The sequence below is a fragment of the Phragmites australis genome, chromosome 7, assembly GCF_958298935.1.
Source record: "Phragmites australis chromosome 7, lpPhrAust1.1, whole genome shotgun sequence".
Taxonomy (NCBI): domain Eukaryota; kingdom Viridiplantae; phylum Streptophyta; class Magnoliopsida; order Poales; family Poaceae; genus Phragmites; species Phragmites australis.
In genome coordinates, this window is record NC_084927.1 from 6,802,891 (window position 1) to 6,822,139 (window position 19,249).

General features: G+C 42.7%; 1 protein-coding gene across 1 annotated transcript; it reads right to left on the reverse strand.

Moving 5' to 3' along the window:
- Positions 1-13,241: 13,241 nt before the first annotated feature.
- Positions 13,242-15,351, reverse strand: LOC133923927 (UDP-glycosyltransferase 79-like). The gene is made up of 3 exons (XM_062369236.1): positions 14,568-15,351; positions 13,929-14,313; positions 13,242-13,809 (listed from the first exon to the last, which is right to left on the reverse strand). The coding sequence occupies exons 1-3, from the start codon at positions 15,240-15,242 to the stop codon at positions 13,472-13,474; spliced, it is 1,398 nt and encodes a 465-aa protein (XP_062225220.1). The 5' UTR covers positions 15,243-15,351; the 3' UTR covers positions 13,242-13,471.
- Positions 15,352-19,249: the final 3,898 nt, after the last annotated feature.

Sequence of the window (19,249 nt, forward strand, 5' to 3'; positions counted from 1 at the left end):
AATAGATAAAAAAATATTTAAAAATAGCTAAAAAATTAAAAATATAAATTAAAAAATAGAAAATAGTGCCGGGCCAGACCGTGCCGGGCCGTGCCGGCCCGGGCTGGGCCTTGCCCGTGCCGGCCTGACTTGACCGGGCCGTGCCGTGCCGGCCCATCGTGCCGCGCGCTCGGCCCAGGCACGGCCCGTGGCATCGTGCCGTGCCGGCCCAGCCCGTCGGTAATCGGGCCGTGCCGTGCCTGGGCCGTGCCTACAGTGTCGTGCCTCGGGCCGGCCCAGTAGGCACGGCTCATTTGGACGTCTTTACAGACGGCTATGTGCAACAAGTCGTCTGTACTAATGTTATTTGTACATACGACTCTTTATATACAGCTATCTATAATAATATTGTACATACGACTCTTTATATACAGCTATCTATAATAATATTACAGATGGTTACCAGTATTTACCCGTCTGTACTATTGAATTTCCAGAACAATCTTTCAAACTTGCAAAATTCATAAATAATTCATACAAACTCCAAATGAAATAAAAATTTTGTGAAAATTTATGGTTTAATGTGTACTATCACATGGTGTAGGTATCATTAAACCTAAATATTAAATTGAACTAAATCTAGCAAAATTCATAAGTAATTCATACGAACTCCAAATTAATGAGGTGAAAGTTTTACATATTACATCGCAATATATAGGTACATAACAATTGAGTAACATCATACATCTTTAACAATGAGCTATTCTTAATGATCGACGCGTAGATAGCAAGTGGCCCAAGTCAGAAGTTGTTCTTCATTAAGGGCAATGCCATCTCCAAGAGGGTACTCATCAAATTGATTGTACTCTTCTTCGTCCACGATATTCTCAACTTCGACAATCCTTCTTTTTCCCTGAAGGACTAGGTGAAGCTTTGGATTTGCTAGGTCTTGCATATAAAAGACCTGGACAACTTGCTTGGCGAGTACAAATGGTTTGTCTTTATATGCGGCACGTTCAAGGTCGACAGTAGTCATTCCGTACATGTCTACCTTAACACTTGAGAGTGCGATCTAACGGCATTGAAAGAGGGGGATCTTAAAACGTACATAATCGAGTTCCCAAATCTCCTCTATGTATCCATAGTACGCAAAGACCCCACATTTGTCATGGAAAGCATCTATGCACACACCGTTGTTCTGTACCGTGCTCTTACTATCCCATGCTCTGGTATAAAGGTGTACCATTTATGTTCTATGCTTCAAATGTCACGACGGTGTGACTTGGCGCTGCCAACCAGTTGTTGAAGTTGCGATTGTGTTGTTTTGTGATCCAAGCCTCCGTATAGCCTGGATTTTCTCTGCATAGCACGTCCTTATGCATGTCGCTATGCGGGGCTACTTTAGACATGTGTTGCAAGACCGTGAAATGGGCTTTAGATAACGTGGCAAAGTCAGCAATGATTGATTTCCTACCTATGGTCCCCTTCCCATGCAGTCTCCCCTCATGGCGAGACATGCGCACACCAATTGGTTTGAGCTGCTCCATGTAATCGATGCAGAACTCGACTACCTCTTTGGTTGTGTAACCTTGGACGATGCTGCCCTTCAGACGAGATCGATTTTGTACATACTTCTTGAGAATTTCCATGTACCTCTCAAATGGGTACATCTGACATAGGAATACTGGAACGCATATCTTTATCTCTCACGAGGTGAACGATTACATGAACCATGATATCGAAAAACGACAGAGGAAAGTACATCTCAAGATAACACAGTGCCTTCACCACATCAGCCTATAAAACATGAAGTACCTCAGGATCGATGACCTTTTGAGAAATTGTATTGAAGAAGTAACACAGCTTGGTGATTATCTCGGAGATAGGTCGGCTGGATATTTCGGATTGCAACAGGAAGCATTTGTGTCATCAACACATGGCAATCATGGGACTTCATACCAACCAATTTCAAATCTTGCATTGAAACAGGTTTTGAGATGTTGGTAGAGTAACCGGACGAAACTTTCACACCATGCAAGCACTGGCACAGTTTGGTTCTCTCGGCCTTTTTCAGATTATAGCAGGCTGGAGGAAGCCTCGTTCGACCTTTTTCGAAGGGCTCAGGTGCCAACTCGGGCTTGATCTTCAAATCAATCAAGTCAAGCCTTACTTTGAGGCCTTCCTTCGTCTCGCCTGGAATATTAAGTAAAAGAACAACTAAGCTTTCGCACATGTTCTTCTCTATATGCATGGTGTCGATGCAGTGGCGAACTTCAAGGTGCTTCCAATACGGTAGCTCCCATAATATCGATATCTTCTTCCACATTCCACTGGTATCCTTAGATTTTGTACTCCCTTTTCCAAACACAACATCGATATCTTTAACCATATTGTGCACCTCTTGACCATTGTAGTGCCTTGGACATAAATCTCTCTCCCTCATTCCGTCGAATTGTTCATTCATGTTGCGGTACGGATGATACCTGTTAAGGAACCTACGGTGGCATATGAACACCATTTTGTGCGAGTGGGGCAGCCACATACTCGCGGTACCATCTAAGCAATGAGGGCACGCCGTGTATGCTTGTTTACTCTGGCCCAGAAAGTTACGTAGTGTAGGAAAATTATTGATCATGCAGAACAATAGGGCGCATAGCGTGAAATCCTCCCTTTTGTACGCATCCCATACTTGCGCCCCTTCGTTCCACAATATTTTTAGATCTTCCACCAATGATCTTAGGTATACATCAATATCGTTCCCAGGTTGTTTCAGGCCTTAGATAAGCAGCGTCATCATCAAGTACTTTCGCTTCATACACAACCAAGGAGGTAGGTTATAAATATTGAGAACAACTAGCCAAGTGTTGTGCCTGCTGCTCATGTTCCCAAAAGGATTCATCCCGTCCGTGCTCAAAGCAAACCTTATATTCCTCTGTTCTGCACCAAAGTCATCGAAGATCGTGTCGATGTTTCTCCACTGGGGAGAATCAGCAGGGTGCCTTAGCTTTCCATCTTGCTTGCGGCCCTCCGAGTGCCAGCACAACAATTTGGCCTCTTTTCGATTCGCAAACAAACGCCTAAGACATGAAATTATAGGCAGATACCACACGACCTTATTAGGAATCCCTTTCTGCACCTCGTCGTCGTCTGATTGACTCTTACACTTGTATCGAGATGCTTTGCACACTGAACATGAATGCAAGTCTAATAGATATTTACGGTAGAGGATACAGTCATTCGGACATGCATATATCCTTTCTACATCCATCCCCAATGGACAAAGAACCTGCTTTGCTTCATATGTGCTATTGGGTAGCTCGTTTCCATCTAGAAGCATGTCCGATAAGAGTTCTAATAGCGCCATGAAACTCTTGTCTAACCAACCATCGCTTGCTTTCAATTTGAGCAGTTCGAGCACGGATGATAACTTTGTGTATTCCAGTTTGCATCCAGGGAACAACAGCTTCTCCGAGTCTTCAACCAAGCACATGAATTTGTTAAAGTCTCTCTGAGTACTCAAGTTCACATCTGCATCGCCCAGCATCTGTTCCAACCTATCATCGTCGCATGCAACAGCACAGTCATCATCATCTGCACCAAATTCCTCATCATCTTCTCTTCTTACTTCGACTTCGGGTTCTTCGACGATACCAACATCTTCATATAACACATTCTGCTCTTCACCATGTTTGGTCCAACATGTGTAGTCCGGTTTGAAGCCCCTGATAATCAAGTGCGCTTGGATCTGTAGGGTTGCGTTCTGTCTACGAAAGGATCTTCCGTTTCCACAATCGCAGCAAGGACAATATATAAATTCAACACCCTTCTCCAATCGATCCTCCTTGGCAGCTTCAAAAAAAAACCGTCACACCATTAAGGTACCCTTGGTTCATACGAGAACCGTGCATCCAGCCACGGTCCATCTACAATGTACAAAGTAAATTAATATCAAATAAACCTAATAAAATAGAGCAACCAAGATTTTCGTCAAAAAAAATGGAGCTACCATGCATGCATGCATGAATGAACCATACAAATGAAAATTAATTCGAAAATAATTCATGATTACCATTATATTAATTATATACATGAATACCTAAAACTAAGGGTAAACATTAGTTCAAAAATTGTCGTTAAATACTATTGTTAATGATAATTTTCTTTTTATATTCCAAAAATCCAAAAATTATCTACAACACTAGATTAAAGCTAGCCATTTATAGTAACACATAATTAAACCATCATCTACACTTTGAGCTTCATATATACCTAGAACAACAAATATATATTCTAAATCATCATGAAAAAAAAAATCTAAGTCTAGATGTAGTCCAAAAAAATGGAGCTACCATGCATGCATGGATGAATGAACCATAAAAATGACAATTAATTCAAAAATAATTAATGATTACCGTTATATTATATCTACATGAATACCTAAAAATAAGGGCAACCATTAATTCAAAAATTATCGTTAAATACTATAGTTATTGATAATTTTATATTTATATACCAAAAATCCAAAATTTATCTACCACTAGATTAAGCTAGTCATTTATAGTATCACATAATTAAACCTTCATCTATACTTTGAGCTTCATATATACCTAAAATAATTAATATATTCTAGATCACCATGAAAAAAAATCTAAGTCTAGATGTAGATATAGTTGATCTCTCAACACTAAATTAGAACACAAATCTACATCATCTAATGAATAGAACAAAACTATGTCATTATGGAAAAAAATCTAGATCTAGATCTAGCTAGCTCTCCAAACCAAAATCTAGACCATCTAAACCAAAATAGAACATAATGCTTACCTTGGAGAAACAAATGCCAATGAATCTTCAAGCTTTCACCGAAATCTAACAAATTTTTAAGTCCAAATTGCCCTCTCCCTCCACTGCTCTACTTACTGTTCGGAACTATTCAGGCGCCACTGCTCTGCTTCGATTTGGAGGTAAGGGATGATGTACTGTTCTTAGTACAGACGGCTTCATGTTTGGAGCCGTCTGTAATAAAGTGTCTCATCTCCCCCTGACTATTTTCTCAGATGGCTCGTATTTAGAGCTATCTGTATTAATTATATGGATGGTTTCTGTTTGGAGCCGTCTGCGATATTATTTTTATTACAAACAGCTCCAAATACGAGCTGTCTGTATTAATATTATAGGCGGCTCCAATTTGGAGCCGTCTGTGATACTGGTTTTATTACAGACGGCTTGTAATTAGAGCCGTCTATAATATTAAGACAGACGGTGCCCAACAGGAATCATCTGTATTAAAAGAGTCCCACACTCCCGGAGGGGTCTCATCATTATCATAGACGGTTCTTATTTAGAACAGTTTGTGATAATCTTTGCACAAACAGCTCCAAATAACCGTCAATACAGGGGCATCTCACTAAATTATTTTTGTAGTAGTGTCATCAACGTAGCAACTCGATTCCTAACTCAAATCTCATCTAAATTCTCATTTTGCTCAAAAGTTCAAGAACCCTAGAACTTCACTTTGACTCGAAATCGACCAACCAAATCACGCATTCTCGCTGGGGAAAGCCTAAGAGACTTATCCATGGTGCTTGTGATGGTTGGTGACCGTCGGGTGATGAAGGAAACGGAGGAATCCGCCTGGGAGATGAACAAATCCAGTGTTCCTCGTGCTTCAACCAAAACACCAAGAATTGTCAAAACCAACTCGAATCCTTCAGGAATGAGCAAACAATTTGGAGGGATGTGTAGCTTAGGAGCTAGTGATCGCGTGGATACCACACGCGTACCTCAGCTTCGCTTCTAGAGGGAGAAATTTGAGAGAAGAGAGAGAGCTTAAGAGGAGAGGGAGAGTGGGTTGCTCCCCTTGATTGCTCGGGTGGGAGTGAGGGCACAGGAGAGAGGGAGTGGGAGTAGGTGGCTGCACGTGAGTGAGGGAGAGTGAGTGAGGTGTGGGGCTGGCTAGCTAGGTGGGTCCCACATGTAAAAGAAAGAAGTCCATTTTAACTGCAAAATTCATTCTTTTCTCTTCCGAATTTCTTTCTCTCACTCGATTGACTCAAAACGAATTGCTCTAATGTGCCAAAACAATTTACCTGAAAACTAATCATGGTGCTAATGATGCATAATTAGACTTAATTATGTGATTGTGGTTTTGGGACGTGACACTGTTGTTCACAAATGTTGATTATGGTGTCGACGGTTGGATGAGATGTGAGGATGAGAGAAGATGTGGGCGATGTTAGGGGTATCATCTACCCTGGAGGTGTTCCTCGGGGTAGTTCGGGAGAGGAGCCTAGATGTCGTGGACGCTTGCATCGTTTAAGCATCGTCGGTCGGGGTAGTTGGCTTTAGCACTTCCCGTGCTCACCACATGCTGATATAATAGTAAGGTAAGCCTAATACCTCTGCAGCTGTGATCATTTGGGACTAAACATCGGTGGTGTGAGTGGGCGGGCTTGTAGAGACACTTTTGGTTGCTCCCGGAGTTAACCAAAGTGGGCTCCGCACCGAGCGATGCACGATCCAAATGGTTGGGGCTTATTGGGAATAGTTGACATGAGTAACCCCTTATATAGACCTATGTGATATGATCCTCAAGTCTTGTGGGTTTAGGAGTACCCCCCTCCAGGGTGTAAAGCCAATACGAATTGCTACACTCTCGGTCATGAGCATGCTTCTGTCCATTTGCATCGGTCGTAGGGTTATGAAAGTGGAATGGTGGTATGGATGGTATGTTGGGAAAAGTTGATGACCGGCTATTGATGTATTACTATGGTTCCATTTACATTTATGCGCAGGTTGGTAGTTACAGGTTTGGGAGGGTATGTTGGTTAAGATTAGATGCTCACACATATGTGTCTAGGTTACGGGCGCATATGTTTTAATCAAACTTGTGTCCTTTTTCCTTGCTAATGGCCCAATGCATAATCCTTAGAGTCGGGTTATTTATATGTAGCATATATAGATTCAAACTTGTGGCCTTTTTCCTTGCTAATGGCCCAATGCATAATCCTTGGAGTCGGGTTATTTATATGTAGCATATATGGATTAAGTCTTGCGAGTACCCTTCGTACTCAGCTGCTCTACAGGTTTTGCAGGTGAGGAAGAGGTGGTGTTTGGCAACTTCACGCCCGTCGATCCTAGCAACGGGAATGAGTACGCAACTACTCAGAGGTCGCACTTTTGGGGTGAAGCCTAAAGACATATGGCTTCACCCATCTTTTGTTGTCTTTACCTTTTGTTTCCGTTGCGTAGTTTCTCTTTTGGCTAGAAGTTGATCAATTTTAGTATCATCCTAGATCTTTTTTGTTGTAAAGTGTTAAACTTGTAAATGTTTAAGAACTTGGAATATAATTTAATTACTCGCTCTTTATTAAGTTTGTTTGTGATTGCTTATGTTGGAAAGGCATGTGTTCCGATCTTGGATACAAAACATGTGCTGGACTACTGGAATGATATTCTGGTTAATCGTTGAAGTCGTTATTATGTAAATGATCAACTTAGTGATTAACTAGAATATTATTTGGACGGTTCCCCCACAATAGATCTCTAGATTTTGGCAAAAGGCCAATTTTTCATGCAGGGGTTGAGTTTGCAAAAGATTTTCAAAGAATTTGAGGAAATCAGAGTTAAATTAAGATTATGTGATTGTTGACTCTAGTAAAGATACACCCATCCCGCCAGTTTCCAAGTTTTATAGTTGATGGATACCTTGGTAAGACTCATAGCTGTACTTCCAAAATATGAGCACACTGCCCACTCACACACCAATGGGGTAACCACAGTAATAACACTACCCTAAAATGGGTATTTACAGACGGATTTTAAATCCTATCATAGACGGTTATAGGTTCTTTCTCTGTAAAAGTATTTGTGATATCGAGCTTGTTACAGATGGTTTCAGAACCGTCTGTAATAAACTTACACACAGACAGATTTTCTAGATAACCATTTGTGCATAGTAAGAGTCACAGACAGTGTTTGTTTAAACCCGTCTGTGAGTACTAATTAAGAGTCACATATGGGTTTAGTTTGAACCCGTATGTATTGATTGTCACAGATGATTTTAAAAAAAAACCGTTTATGTCTCCCTTTCCCCCCTATACGCACAATTGCTTCCTGGCTGAGAGAAAGGGTCACATAGGTATACATTTTATGATTCTCAAATTAAACACATTGACACATTGTTCGGAACATCGATCACACATTGTTCATAATATCGATCACACATTATTCAGAACACAAAACACATGCATTTACATATCATAAAGGTTAAGAATATCACATAACTGCAAATCACACATTGTTCAGAACACATAAACCTAGCTAGCTATACATCATTGGTTGATTGATGCTGTATTCCAAAAGGATGAAATGATTGACATCATGGAGACGTCGTCTTCTAAAAAGACGAAAAGTAATCTAAAAATTAGGTCGATCGACGCCGCATTTCAAAAATATGAGATGATAGACATCATCTCAGCCTCTCGTATTTTAGCATAATGTCAACCCAAGCATCATCTTCAATTAGCAGCTTGCAGTCATTCGGATCGGGCTGCACCTTGACTATCTCATGCATGAGCGAGAACCAGACTGCGTTGTTGCCAAACCGCTAGTCATGGTTTAGCAAGAAATGGGCATTCAAGCATGTCTTGCAGTTGACGAAAATATCTCTATTCTAACGAACAATAATGGAAAATTTTCTATCTAGTAGAACAGAATGGAGAATGTGGTTGACAGCATACACAGGGTCGACAAAGGGGGCCTTCACAGCAGTAATGAAGACAAAGTCCACCAGGCCGAAATCAACGTCAAGCATCCACACCGTCAAAGCCGTCATAGGGATAACCCCATCCTGCCACCTCCTGATTGCCGTGAAATGCGCCATTGCAGATCTACGATGAAAACAAGGTTGTGCCATCAGTTGCACAGACCGAAGCAATGAAAACCTAACAAACTCTAACTAAACCATGAAGGGAACCATAAGATACTCACCTTGATGCAGTGAAATGGAATTAGCCCTTGCAGAGATCTCACTTTTCCAATACTGATGGCGAGTGAGGATGCTTCTCAGTATAGTGGAACACTTGGATATGGCGAGTGAGGAAGAAGAATACTCCTCATCGCTTTATATTGAAGGGAGACAAGGGATTGTGTGTGTGGAAAGCTAAAAGAGCCTAGAGAGATGAGCGTGTTGTGTGTGTGGGAAGCCAAAAGAGTCAGGGGAGACGAGCGGTCAAATTTGAAAATTTTCATAGGTATTTAAATACAAACAGGTGTTCATAAAATACGTCTGTGTCTACTGAATAGACAGACAGATCTTACAAGAAATCGTCTGTGAAAATATCGCAAATGGATTTTTCTAAAAGTCATCTATGTCTGTATGATAGAAATAGATGAATTTATTAAAAAAAATTGTGAGGTCATTCACACCTAGACACATGTCTCATTACAGAAACATCTGTCTTAGCAACCATCTGAGGATATGTTGTTTGTGATGAGTCCTAAGAAACCGGCTGTGACATACCGTCTACTTTCAATGATTCTGTGGTAGTGTAAGCTAATCATTAAGACCAACCATAACATCATCCATTACCGTGGACATAGCTATTCGAATAAATTTACATTCTACAAGGGTGTACAACTATACCAACATGATATGCACAGACTCTAACCTTAGCAACTAGTGGAGCTGGCATAACGAGGCCCATACCTATCAACATTGCTACGGTATCAACCCATGGGACTACCAGAAGCCTAAAGCAATAAATCTAATTTAAACATGGCTCAAACACAGCCCTCATAAAAGCACCAGCCGGACCTCGGGACTACACACATAGCTTGCACGAGTCTTCTCCTGGTTGTTGTTGCAACTCCTGCCTACGGGTAGGTACCAAGCTAAATCTAGTGAAGTCTTAAGCTAAGTCCCGCCCATACAAAACATGAGGATGTATGATTGTCGCTATGTGAGATGTGAAAACTAACCGGTCCTTATGAGACCGACATTACCACAAACACACCCTTCCTTGCCCTCCTATCACTTCTGGTTCGGATATTACCGATAGTGGTAGTGTATTACTACCTGTTCTTGTCAAGAACTGGCACTAAAAGTCCATCCGAAAAAGAACCGGTAGTGAAAATAATTATCATTTCCGATTCGTGTCAAGAACTGACACTAAAAATATATTTTTTACTACCGGTTCATGTCATGAACCAACAGTAATAGTGGAGAGAGTATAACTGCTTGTTTTGTTATGAACCGTCGTGATAATGGTAGATATCCCATCATAATTTTTTTTATACCGAGTCGGATGGAGGCAAACTTTATATCAAAATTGTAGCTTTCAACGAGATCTACAATTTTGTAATTGACAACATTTTCATTTGAATCAATTAAATGCCCAAATAATCATCTAAAAATTTGGACAGGAAAAGTCAAAAGAATAAATTATTTTTTTACGGGAAAATAGTAGGGGGTCCCCTACTGTTGTATATTAGGAGGAAGAACAAAAATGCACAAGGTAGATGAGAATATACAAAGCTAAAACTATTGTACAGAGTTAAGCCATGAATGAAGATCAGCTTGATTAGCTTCCGTCATCCTGAAGCCATGTAGGAGGACATCATTTTTTAAAGAAGTTTTCCATAAATTGATATCAGGTTGTTGTCTTTCAAAGATTTTTGCATTCCTTTGTTTCCATATGTGCTAGGTGGCTATGATTATGATATTTGTGAAGTATAAATTGTTGAAGTCTCTCTTTGCCTAACTGAGCATGTCGAAGAATTGTAATTCAAAGTGACAATGCATTCCAATAGTGTTCCAACACTGTTGGCTGAACGTGCAAGGTGGATCGTTGTTTCTTCAATGCCTTGTTAGCGTAGAACACAACTATAGTTATTGTCTTGAGTCTTGTGATTTTTCCTTCGTAGAATATTCCTTGTATTTAATTGGTCCAATGGAAGTAGTCATGCGAGGACTTTAAGCTTCATTGTACATTTGCTTTTCCATATCCATTTGAACTGTGTTGGAGGTGAGTAATGTTGGAATGCCATCATGGAGATTTTTTTTGAGATATATGTTCCATTGCCCCAGATATATGACCAAGTCTCCCATGAGTCTTGTTGCATATTTATGGATTGTATAACTGCTTGCAGTTGGATATATTCATCATGAGCTTGTGCTGTTAGGGGAAGGTTGAATAAGTCCCCAATTTTATCTGTTACTAGGAAGTTTGCAACTTAGATTTGCTTGTTCTTTGCAAAGGAATGTAGCCTAGGAAATTCTCCTGCCGTATAATTATTGTCCCATACATCATACCAAAAAAGGGTAGTATGCCCATTACCAATTTTGCAGCATGCAATGGCACGATATTGATCTACACATTTCATAATGTCACGCCACCAAAAAGACCCAACCTCTTTTGATCCATGCGGTATGTTACCATCAAACTAATATGCTTCATGTATGATGTGTACCCATGGTAAATCCATATGATTATATAACTTGTGTAGATGTTTCATGAGAAGGGAAACATTATGATTTCTCAGATTAATGATTCCTAGACCTCCTTTCTCTTTGGGTCAGCAAACCAGCCTCCATGCAGCCAGAAATTTACCTTTTATACCTAGTGCATTACCCCTCCACAGAACCTGAAGTCTTGCTCTATCAATATTTTGAATGACTCTTGCTAGGAGCTGTAGAGAGCACATAAAGTATGTTGGCAAAGAGGAGAATACTAAATTTACCAGTTGTAATCTGCCACCATAATTCAGTAAAGAAGATGTTGTTGTTAGCCTTCTTTCTAAAATGAATAAATTATCCTATACCATCAACTAAAACTGTGAGGTGAGATGGTAAGGACGGTTCACACGAGATGTGAGGTCATGGGTTTGACTTCCACAAACTGCGTGTGCGTGTAATTTGCTATATTCTCGGGTTCGACTCCCACAAAAGCTGCGGGGGGTTAGTCACAAAAGCAAAGCTGCGGGGGTTTGTCAAGTGAAAAAATATAACTGTATTAGGATCGACTATCACTACCGGTTCGTAACACAAATCGATAGTGATAACTGTATTACTGCTGGTTCCAAAATCGACAGTGATACTACCGAGTATCACTATCAACTAATCACTACCGGTTCCAAAACCGGCAATGATGTCAATTTGGAACCGACAGTGATGACATTTTCTATAGTAGTGTGAGGTGAGTATCTCCCTGTAAGAACACATCTAATCTATTATGGTGGACCAGATCCACAGTACAGTAATTGCTCGGCTCAGGCTGGCGGCTCATAGCTCGGTTTATCGTTCGTGGGGACCACCTGTCAAGCAGAGGGGATAAGGGAGAGGGGTTCAGGTTCTGAATGTGTGAGAGAGGGTTTGAGAGAGGGAGAGGCATAGAGAAAGAGGGGGGACGCGGAGGCAACGACGCCGGCGATGGAAGGCGACGAGGTTCTAGTGAGATGGAGAAGACATGGATCAGGTGGAGGGGGAGGCAATAGAGATGCTAACCAGCATTGGCGACTGGTAAGTCCCTCACCTCAGGCTAGGGTTTTGTGCCTCGAGGTAGAAAGAGAGAAGGAGAGAGAGAGGAGGCGTAGAAAGGGGAGTAGGATGTGCTCACCGGTGGCGGCGGTCTTCGGTGAGCTCGACAAGGGTGGCACAGAGAGGGTTTGAGGAGGTGGTGGTGGTGAGGTGTGTGGAGAAGGAGAGCTCGATCCCATTTATAGGCATAGAGTGTGGCGGTGAGGACAGTGAGTCATAGAGCCCAGCATGGCGCCACACGATTTCGCGTGACATGACGGTGCGTGGGCTGCGGGGAGCAAGGGAGCAGTGACGTGCACACCGGTGGTATGGCATGGTGCAGGATTTGCAGCGATAGGGCACTGTTGCGGCGGATCCCTGGGAGGCAAAGCTGGAGTAGGGTGACGGTGCAGGATTTCTGTGGCGGTATTATTGTTGCAGTTCCGGTGGATGCGCAGGTGGGTTAGGGGGAAAGAGGAGAGAGAGGGAGAGATTTGTATTTTTATTTTTTGGTCAAAAAATTCACGGGTGTGACATAGGTTATCTATATAGTGGGTACAGCCAGTGTATTTTTCCACTAGAAGGAAATTCATGTTCCACTTTGTAAATTATTGTATGTTCCCAACGTTTCGAAGGTTGCACTTGCACACATAATATACATTCCTTAGTATCTGTAGATCCCTTGTACAGAACATAAGCTTTCCTTGTAAATATGATAAATACGATAAACAGGGGCTAGTAGCACTTAAGTTAAAATCTCCAAACAAATTTATGTAAAATAACTAAATGACACAACATGTAACTTTACCTCTTCAAAGGCTTAACTAAATTACACACTTGTAACTTTACTTTTTCAAAGGCTTCTGAGTGCAGACACATAAAAATGCCAGCATCTTTAGCTTTCCTCAATACTTGGAGGGCACAATATCATAAACAGTTATTGTGCTTACCAACAAATACTATGTCACTAGATGTTTAAATTGATGAATACTTTGCGGCAAATTCAGTAATATTCTTGTCCGCGGTCCCTCCTTTCTGCATTGCCTGTTTGGCCTTCTGCATCCACATAGTGGCATTCCTCCTGTACTCATCCTTCCTCTCCCCATCCATCACCTCCCTGATGCACCTTTCCACCTCGTCCCTTGTCACCAAGCCTATCTCGTCCTTGCACACCCGTACACCCATGCCCCACATGCTCTCCATGTATTTTGATATGGTTGGCTGGTCCGCCCAATGTGGTATTGCCACCATTGGCACGCCATTAGCAATTGCTTCCAATGTTGAGTTCCATCCGCAGTGCGTGAAGAAACACCCTGCATGTTCACATTACATTAATCATTCAGTAAAATGTACAGCAACGTTAATTCTTTTACTTTCCTTATTAGTTTGTTATGTATTGCTTTAGACATAAATGATCAATTACTTTCCATACCTGTGGCTTTATGTGCCAGGACCTCAAGCTGGGGGCACCAAGAAACAATAAGGCCCCGTTCCTTGCACTTGTCATGGAGTTCATCGGACAGCTTGTGTTGCTCATTGGACCTCACAACCCAAAGGAACGGTTTGCCAGAATTGCACAATCCACGGCCAAGCTCCTCTAACTGTGTTTCATCGTAGTCGGAGACGGTCCCATAGGATACAAGGACAACAGAGCAAGGAGGCTGCTTGTCAAGCCAAGCCATGCACGCTACAGTGCCGCTGAAGAGATTGAAACCGTAAGTCTTGTTAGCCGGTAGACGGTCGTCATCGAGGTAGAATGACGGCAATGCTGGGCCGATTGTCTTTGCGCCCCACATTGACTCCATGTAATCTACCTCCTGCTCATGAGTTAACGAAGCAAATGTGTGAACAATCTTATGAAATTAAGGATAAAGTAGATTCAAAGAGGCACCACATATAGATGAAGAAGAATCACAAATTATCAATTCGAAAAATGACATTGTGAACGATTAACACTCATCAATTTTTCACATATGTATTGTCAGGAAAGCAGAGTATGGGCAAGCTGCTCTGAACATTCCACTTGAGCAAAACAACAAACAGGTGCAGTGCAGGGTCAGGGTGACCTCACCTTCGGCTCGATGTCGCGGAATGAGTTGACTAGCACGTCGTCGGCGTCCTCTAGGCCCTCGAATTGCCGCACCGACGCCTCAAGGAACACTGGGCACCAGTCCGGTTTCGCAGCGAATGGCGGCACGTCGTCCGGCCCAAGCTCCACGCCAAGCAGCCCGCGCGTGAACAGCTCGCTTCCGTCCTTCACCGGCAGCGCCAGACGCTCTGCCCGCACCTCGCCGTAGACAAGGTCCACGGAGCACGGCTGCGAGAAGAACGCTGCGGTCGCCACGCCCGCCGCTTGCGCCACCCGCCGCGCCCACGGCAGGTGCGGGTCGTACACCAGCACGCGCACGGCGCGCCCCTCCGAGGCCTCGGACCGGAGCAGCTCCGCCAGCGTCTCGGAGCCGACGGCCTCAAGCTGGCGCGAGTACTCGGAGAGGTCAGGGCACGAGGCCATACCGCCGCTGTCGAAGCCGTCGGAGATGGCGGCCACCCCGAAGGGCTCCCCGGGGGGCGGGGTGGTGGAGAGCACGTACCGCGAGGTGACCAGCGTGGGGCGGAGGCCGTGGTACGCGAGGCGGCGGCCGAACTGGAGCATCGGGTTCGTGTGGCCCTGCGCACCCGGGTACGGCAGCAGCAGGACGTGCGCGCCGCCGCCTTCTGCCGCTGAGGGGGAGGATGTGGCCGCCATTGTGGTGGTCCCCTGTGGTGAATGCCGCTGCGTTTGGGAGAGAATAAATAAGGCGCGTTCTTGCAGTGGAGTGGCGCGCAAGCTTCTTTCCTTGAAGCGAAGCTCGATCAGAATTCTGTGTGGACTGATGGTGAATCTTCGTTGACTGATGCACACTCGCATCATGGGTAGTTTTGTCCTCCTACATTTCGTCGTTGCTTCCTAAGCGAAATAGAAGACAACATGAGCGCCGCCTCAATCACCTATTTGTTGTAATGTAATATTATATTCCATGCCTTTCCAAACAAAAAAAAAAAACAATCTGCGATGGCAACAACTTTGAATATGCAAACTCAAGGCCGCAAGCATGCAAATACCAAAATTTTGAATTTGAATCAAAGGTCGCGATTTTGAATGAACTAAACATTCAAAAGTCTGATTCTGGAACATAGTTTTAACTTTAAAATTTAAATTCACATATGTTGAACCTAAGTTTATGCAATCTAATTATTTATGGAACCAATTCCTTGGTTATTTTAAACAAAATATGAAATGTAAATTAAAATTTTAATTGGGGGATTTAGAGTTGAACTCAAAATTATGATATGTCAAAATATCAATGAAAATTATCAAAATTTAAAACATTCCAGTTCCCCAATTAAAATTTCAACTAAAATCATCAAAATTTTAACTTGTAATTGGAGGGTGTAGTTCTTTAGCTCACCTTACTAGTGATTGGGGACGGCCATGATTGGGAACTCAAAATTTTAACACGTGATTGGGGACGGCCATGATCGATCGATCAGCTTCTATCAATTGCTTGTTGCTTACTATACTTTGGTTTGGTGATTAGAACTGTGTTGTATGGGTATGCATATATAGTTGCTGGTATGTATTTAAGTAAAGAGATACAGTGCTTATACGACGTATTTATGTTCGGTTTGTTTTCTGCTTCTGGCTTCTCTAATGTAAGAAACCAATAGCCAGAACAAACGGAGTTGTTAAGAAGTGGTTTTAGAAAAAGTTAGAAGTTTACTTTTGAGAAAAATAAACTAAAAACTGAGAAGCTCGCTGAGAAGCTACAAATTTATTGTAGAAATCAATAATTTATTTCCAAAAATATCTTTTCGGAAACCCAAAAGCATAATTTTTAAAAAACCAAAAACAAAAACACAAACAAATATACTTAGCTTAGTTGGGTGGTCTGCGTAAGACGTAGGCTTGCTGCACGTACAGTTGAGAAGGACATCTATTTATGCCTCGTGTTCTCACCTAAGCGCAAAGATTAGTCGCCCCAGTTGACGACAAGGATTCAACAGAAATTTAAAAAAAGGCAAAGCAACTTTTTTATATATACCCTAGTGACACGAGTGCCACTCACTAACATATAGAAAGAAACATGAGGGTCTAAAAGAATACATATGTTGTTCTAGACCACAAAATCACGTAGCCCAATTGGTAAGTGGGCTTTGCGTGGTTGTGTCGATATAAGCCATGATTTCGATCCTTAATAAACGAATGCAAGTGTATTTTTTATGTGAAAATCACGTGACTTCGTAAGAACCGCCGCCTTGACCATCCAATGTTGTACGAGATTCATGCAGGACATTTCATTTAAGATTTATTTTTTATTTATGAATCATATCAGGTCTATAATTTTAGTCTCAGAAAAAAGGTCTACCGTTTTCCTGGTCAAAATCCTTGGTCAATGCCGTATTGCCTGGAAGGGCCGATCCAGCTGCCGACCAAACCCGACCCATCCGATGTTGCGGGTAACTCATCCAGGCCGTCCGTTGGAGCCCGTCCTAGCCCTGGCCACCGCCCCCATCTTCGTGCTGCCTCGCCGCCGGTTCCGAGCCACACAGGTTGCCTCCTCCCCTAGCCCTAACATCACCTCCCTCCTCAACTACGTGCCGTGCCACGCCTCAGTGGCTCACCGTGCCTCATTCGCCTCCATGAGCTTCATTTCCATGGTAGAGACAGAGGAGGTGTGCGCTGAGGGCGGACTGTTGGTGGAAAAATAAATCAGTCTAAGGATAATAGTTGAAAATTACTATCCAGGTCTCTTTGGAGCCTTAATCTTTGGGCCCTCAACTAAAGGCTCGACCTCCGAAGTCATCAGGTCCCTTCACAGTACCTGTTCGTACCTACGAACCCTTCCCTTGGTTTAACCGGCTCGGCCTCCCGAAGGCTCAACCTCCTAAATCTAGCCTCCCGAAGCCGGGCTCCCTCCGAGACCTCAGTCTCTTGAAGCCTCGGTCCCTGAGACCTCGGTCTCCCGAAGCCTCGGTCCTTCGAAGCCTCGGCCTCCTGAAGCCCCAGCCTTCCGGAGTCCTGCCTCCCGAAGGCTTCACCTCCCGAAGCCATGCGTCCCGAGGGTCCCATCTCCAGCTACTCAGGCCAACTTCCAGGAGGCTACGAGGTGAGTCAGCAGGTCCTAGGAAAGATCTACCGAAAGGAGAGCACCTGTCGGGCTTTGCCTGTAAGGAAGTGACTGGCATTAAAAGCCTAGGTTAAAGGACGCACCTTTGACATCCCGGTGTGATAGAAGTTATCCTGACACCCCTGGCAGTGCGGCGCTGGGCCGCACTTGATGACCGGCTCGCCACATTCTATGGGGCAGACACCACGATAGTTACCATGGTGCATATTTATCTCCATCGAGCGGGTAGAAAGTAGTTATTCGGGATAAGACCCAATAATTCGGTCAGATCCCAGATATTTGTACATTATAATAACTTGTACGCCAAACTACGCATGTCCTATAAATAGAGAGCCATGGTCCTCTGGGCAAAGGAGGATAGAAAGGGGGGAGAATGAGCAAGACAGCGAAAAAGACACAAAGGTGAAAACACACCAAGTCACGCTGTGATACTCCTCCAGAGTGATCTATTTTTCTACTATCAATACATCGTGATGTTCCTTTCTCTCAATCTTCATCTCCAAACTCGAGTCTTCTCCTTAGAAAAATCTCCCACCGTACTTACTGAGGCAAGACGAACTCTAGCTCCAACACGAGCTGAATCGGCGAGGAGTCGTGGTATCACCCGCTTCCACAGCGGGGCTAAAATTTGTACATTTGTGTGTATCCTAACTCGAATATTGCTTCGAGTGACCATGTTGTCAGTTACCTTACGCGTGAGCTGCTCGACCAAATGCCAGAGACACGTGAACAGGGAGTTGACAGGAAGCATAGCTAGCTGTTTCCTCTCACCTACATCTTTGCTACCATGAAACGTGCTGCTAGCTGCGGTATAGGCGTAATTTATCGTTCCTAATTCCATCTTACCTTTTCTTCTTGCAGAGTTGGCTTCCATAACCATAACTGGTTCACAGTTTACTAGATATGCTTGAACTTTTTCATGGAAAGCATGGCATGAGCACAAGATACACTGTTGTTTCTTGCTGGTTGCCCTCTTCAATAATTCTGAGCCCGCTTTCATAGATCCATAGAATTTGGGGCTGCCCCCAGTCCCCCACCATTGAGAATTCGAATATGGAGTTATGACCTTATATTTGATTGTTTGGAGGGGATTGCTTTCCATCATTGTCTTCATGCTAATACAGGTTGTAAGTATTTTATTCCCGAATTACTAATACACAAATCTCAAAGATCTTCATACATTGATGGAGTTCAACTTTATATATTTGTAGCTGAAAACTGTATTAAATGAGATTTTCATGTATACAATTGATTCTATTTTTTGTTGAAGCACATGATATTTTTATTTTCCATATTAACGTTATAGATTTCTCAAATATTTGTATGTATTGAATCATTAAATGTTTCTAGCATTAAGATATCGAGATTGAGTCCTAGTCATGGACATTTATTTATGCACTCAAAAGGCACTTGCTGATAACTTTATCTTCATTCTTTTCTTGTGTTTAGAAGGACAAATAGAAGCGATATGAACTTTGCCAATGTCCTGACAAAACCAAATAAGTTATTTCCCGAAACATATTATAAGGTTAGAAGTGACCTTCACTTCAACTATCAGATCTAGCACAAGCATGAACTAACTATT

Excerpts from the sequence above, each read along its gene's own strand:
- LOC133923927 (XM_062369236.1), bottom strand. The coding sequence starts at position 15,242 with ATGGCGGCCACATCCTCCCCCTCAGCGGCAGAAGGCGGCGGCGCGCAC. Across the intron at positions 14,314-14,567 it reads TCCGCGACATCGAGCCGAAG|GAGGTAGATTACATGGAGTC; the intron begins GTGAGGTCACCC and ends ACTCATGAGCAG. Across the intron at positions 13,810-13,928 it reads CCTGGCACATAAAGCCACAG|GGTGTTTCTTCACGCACTGC; the intron begins GTATGGAAAGTA and ends GTGAACATGCAG.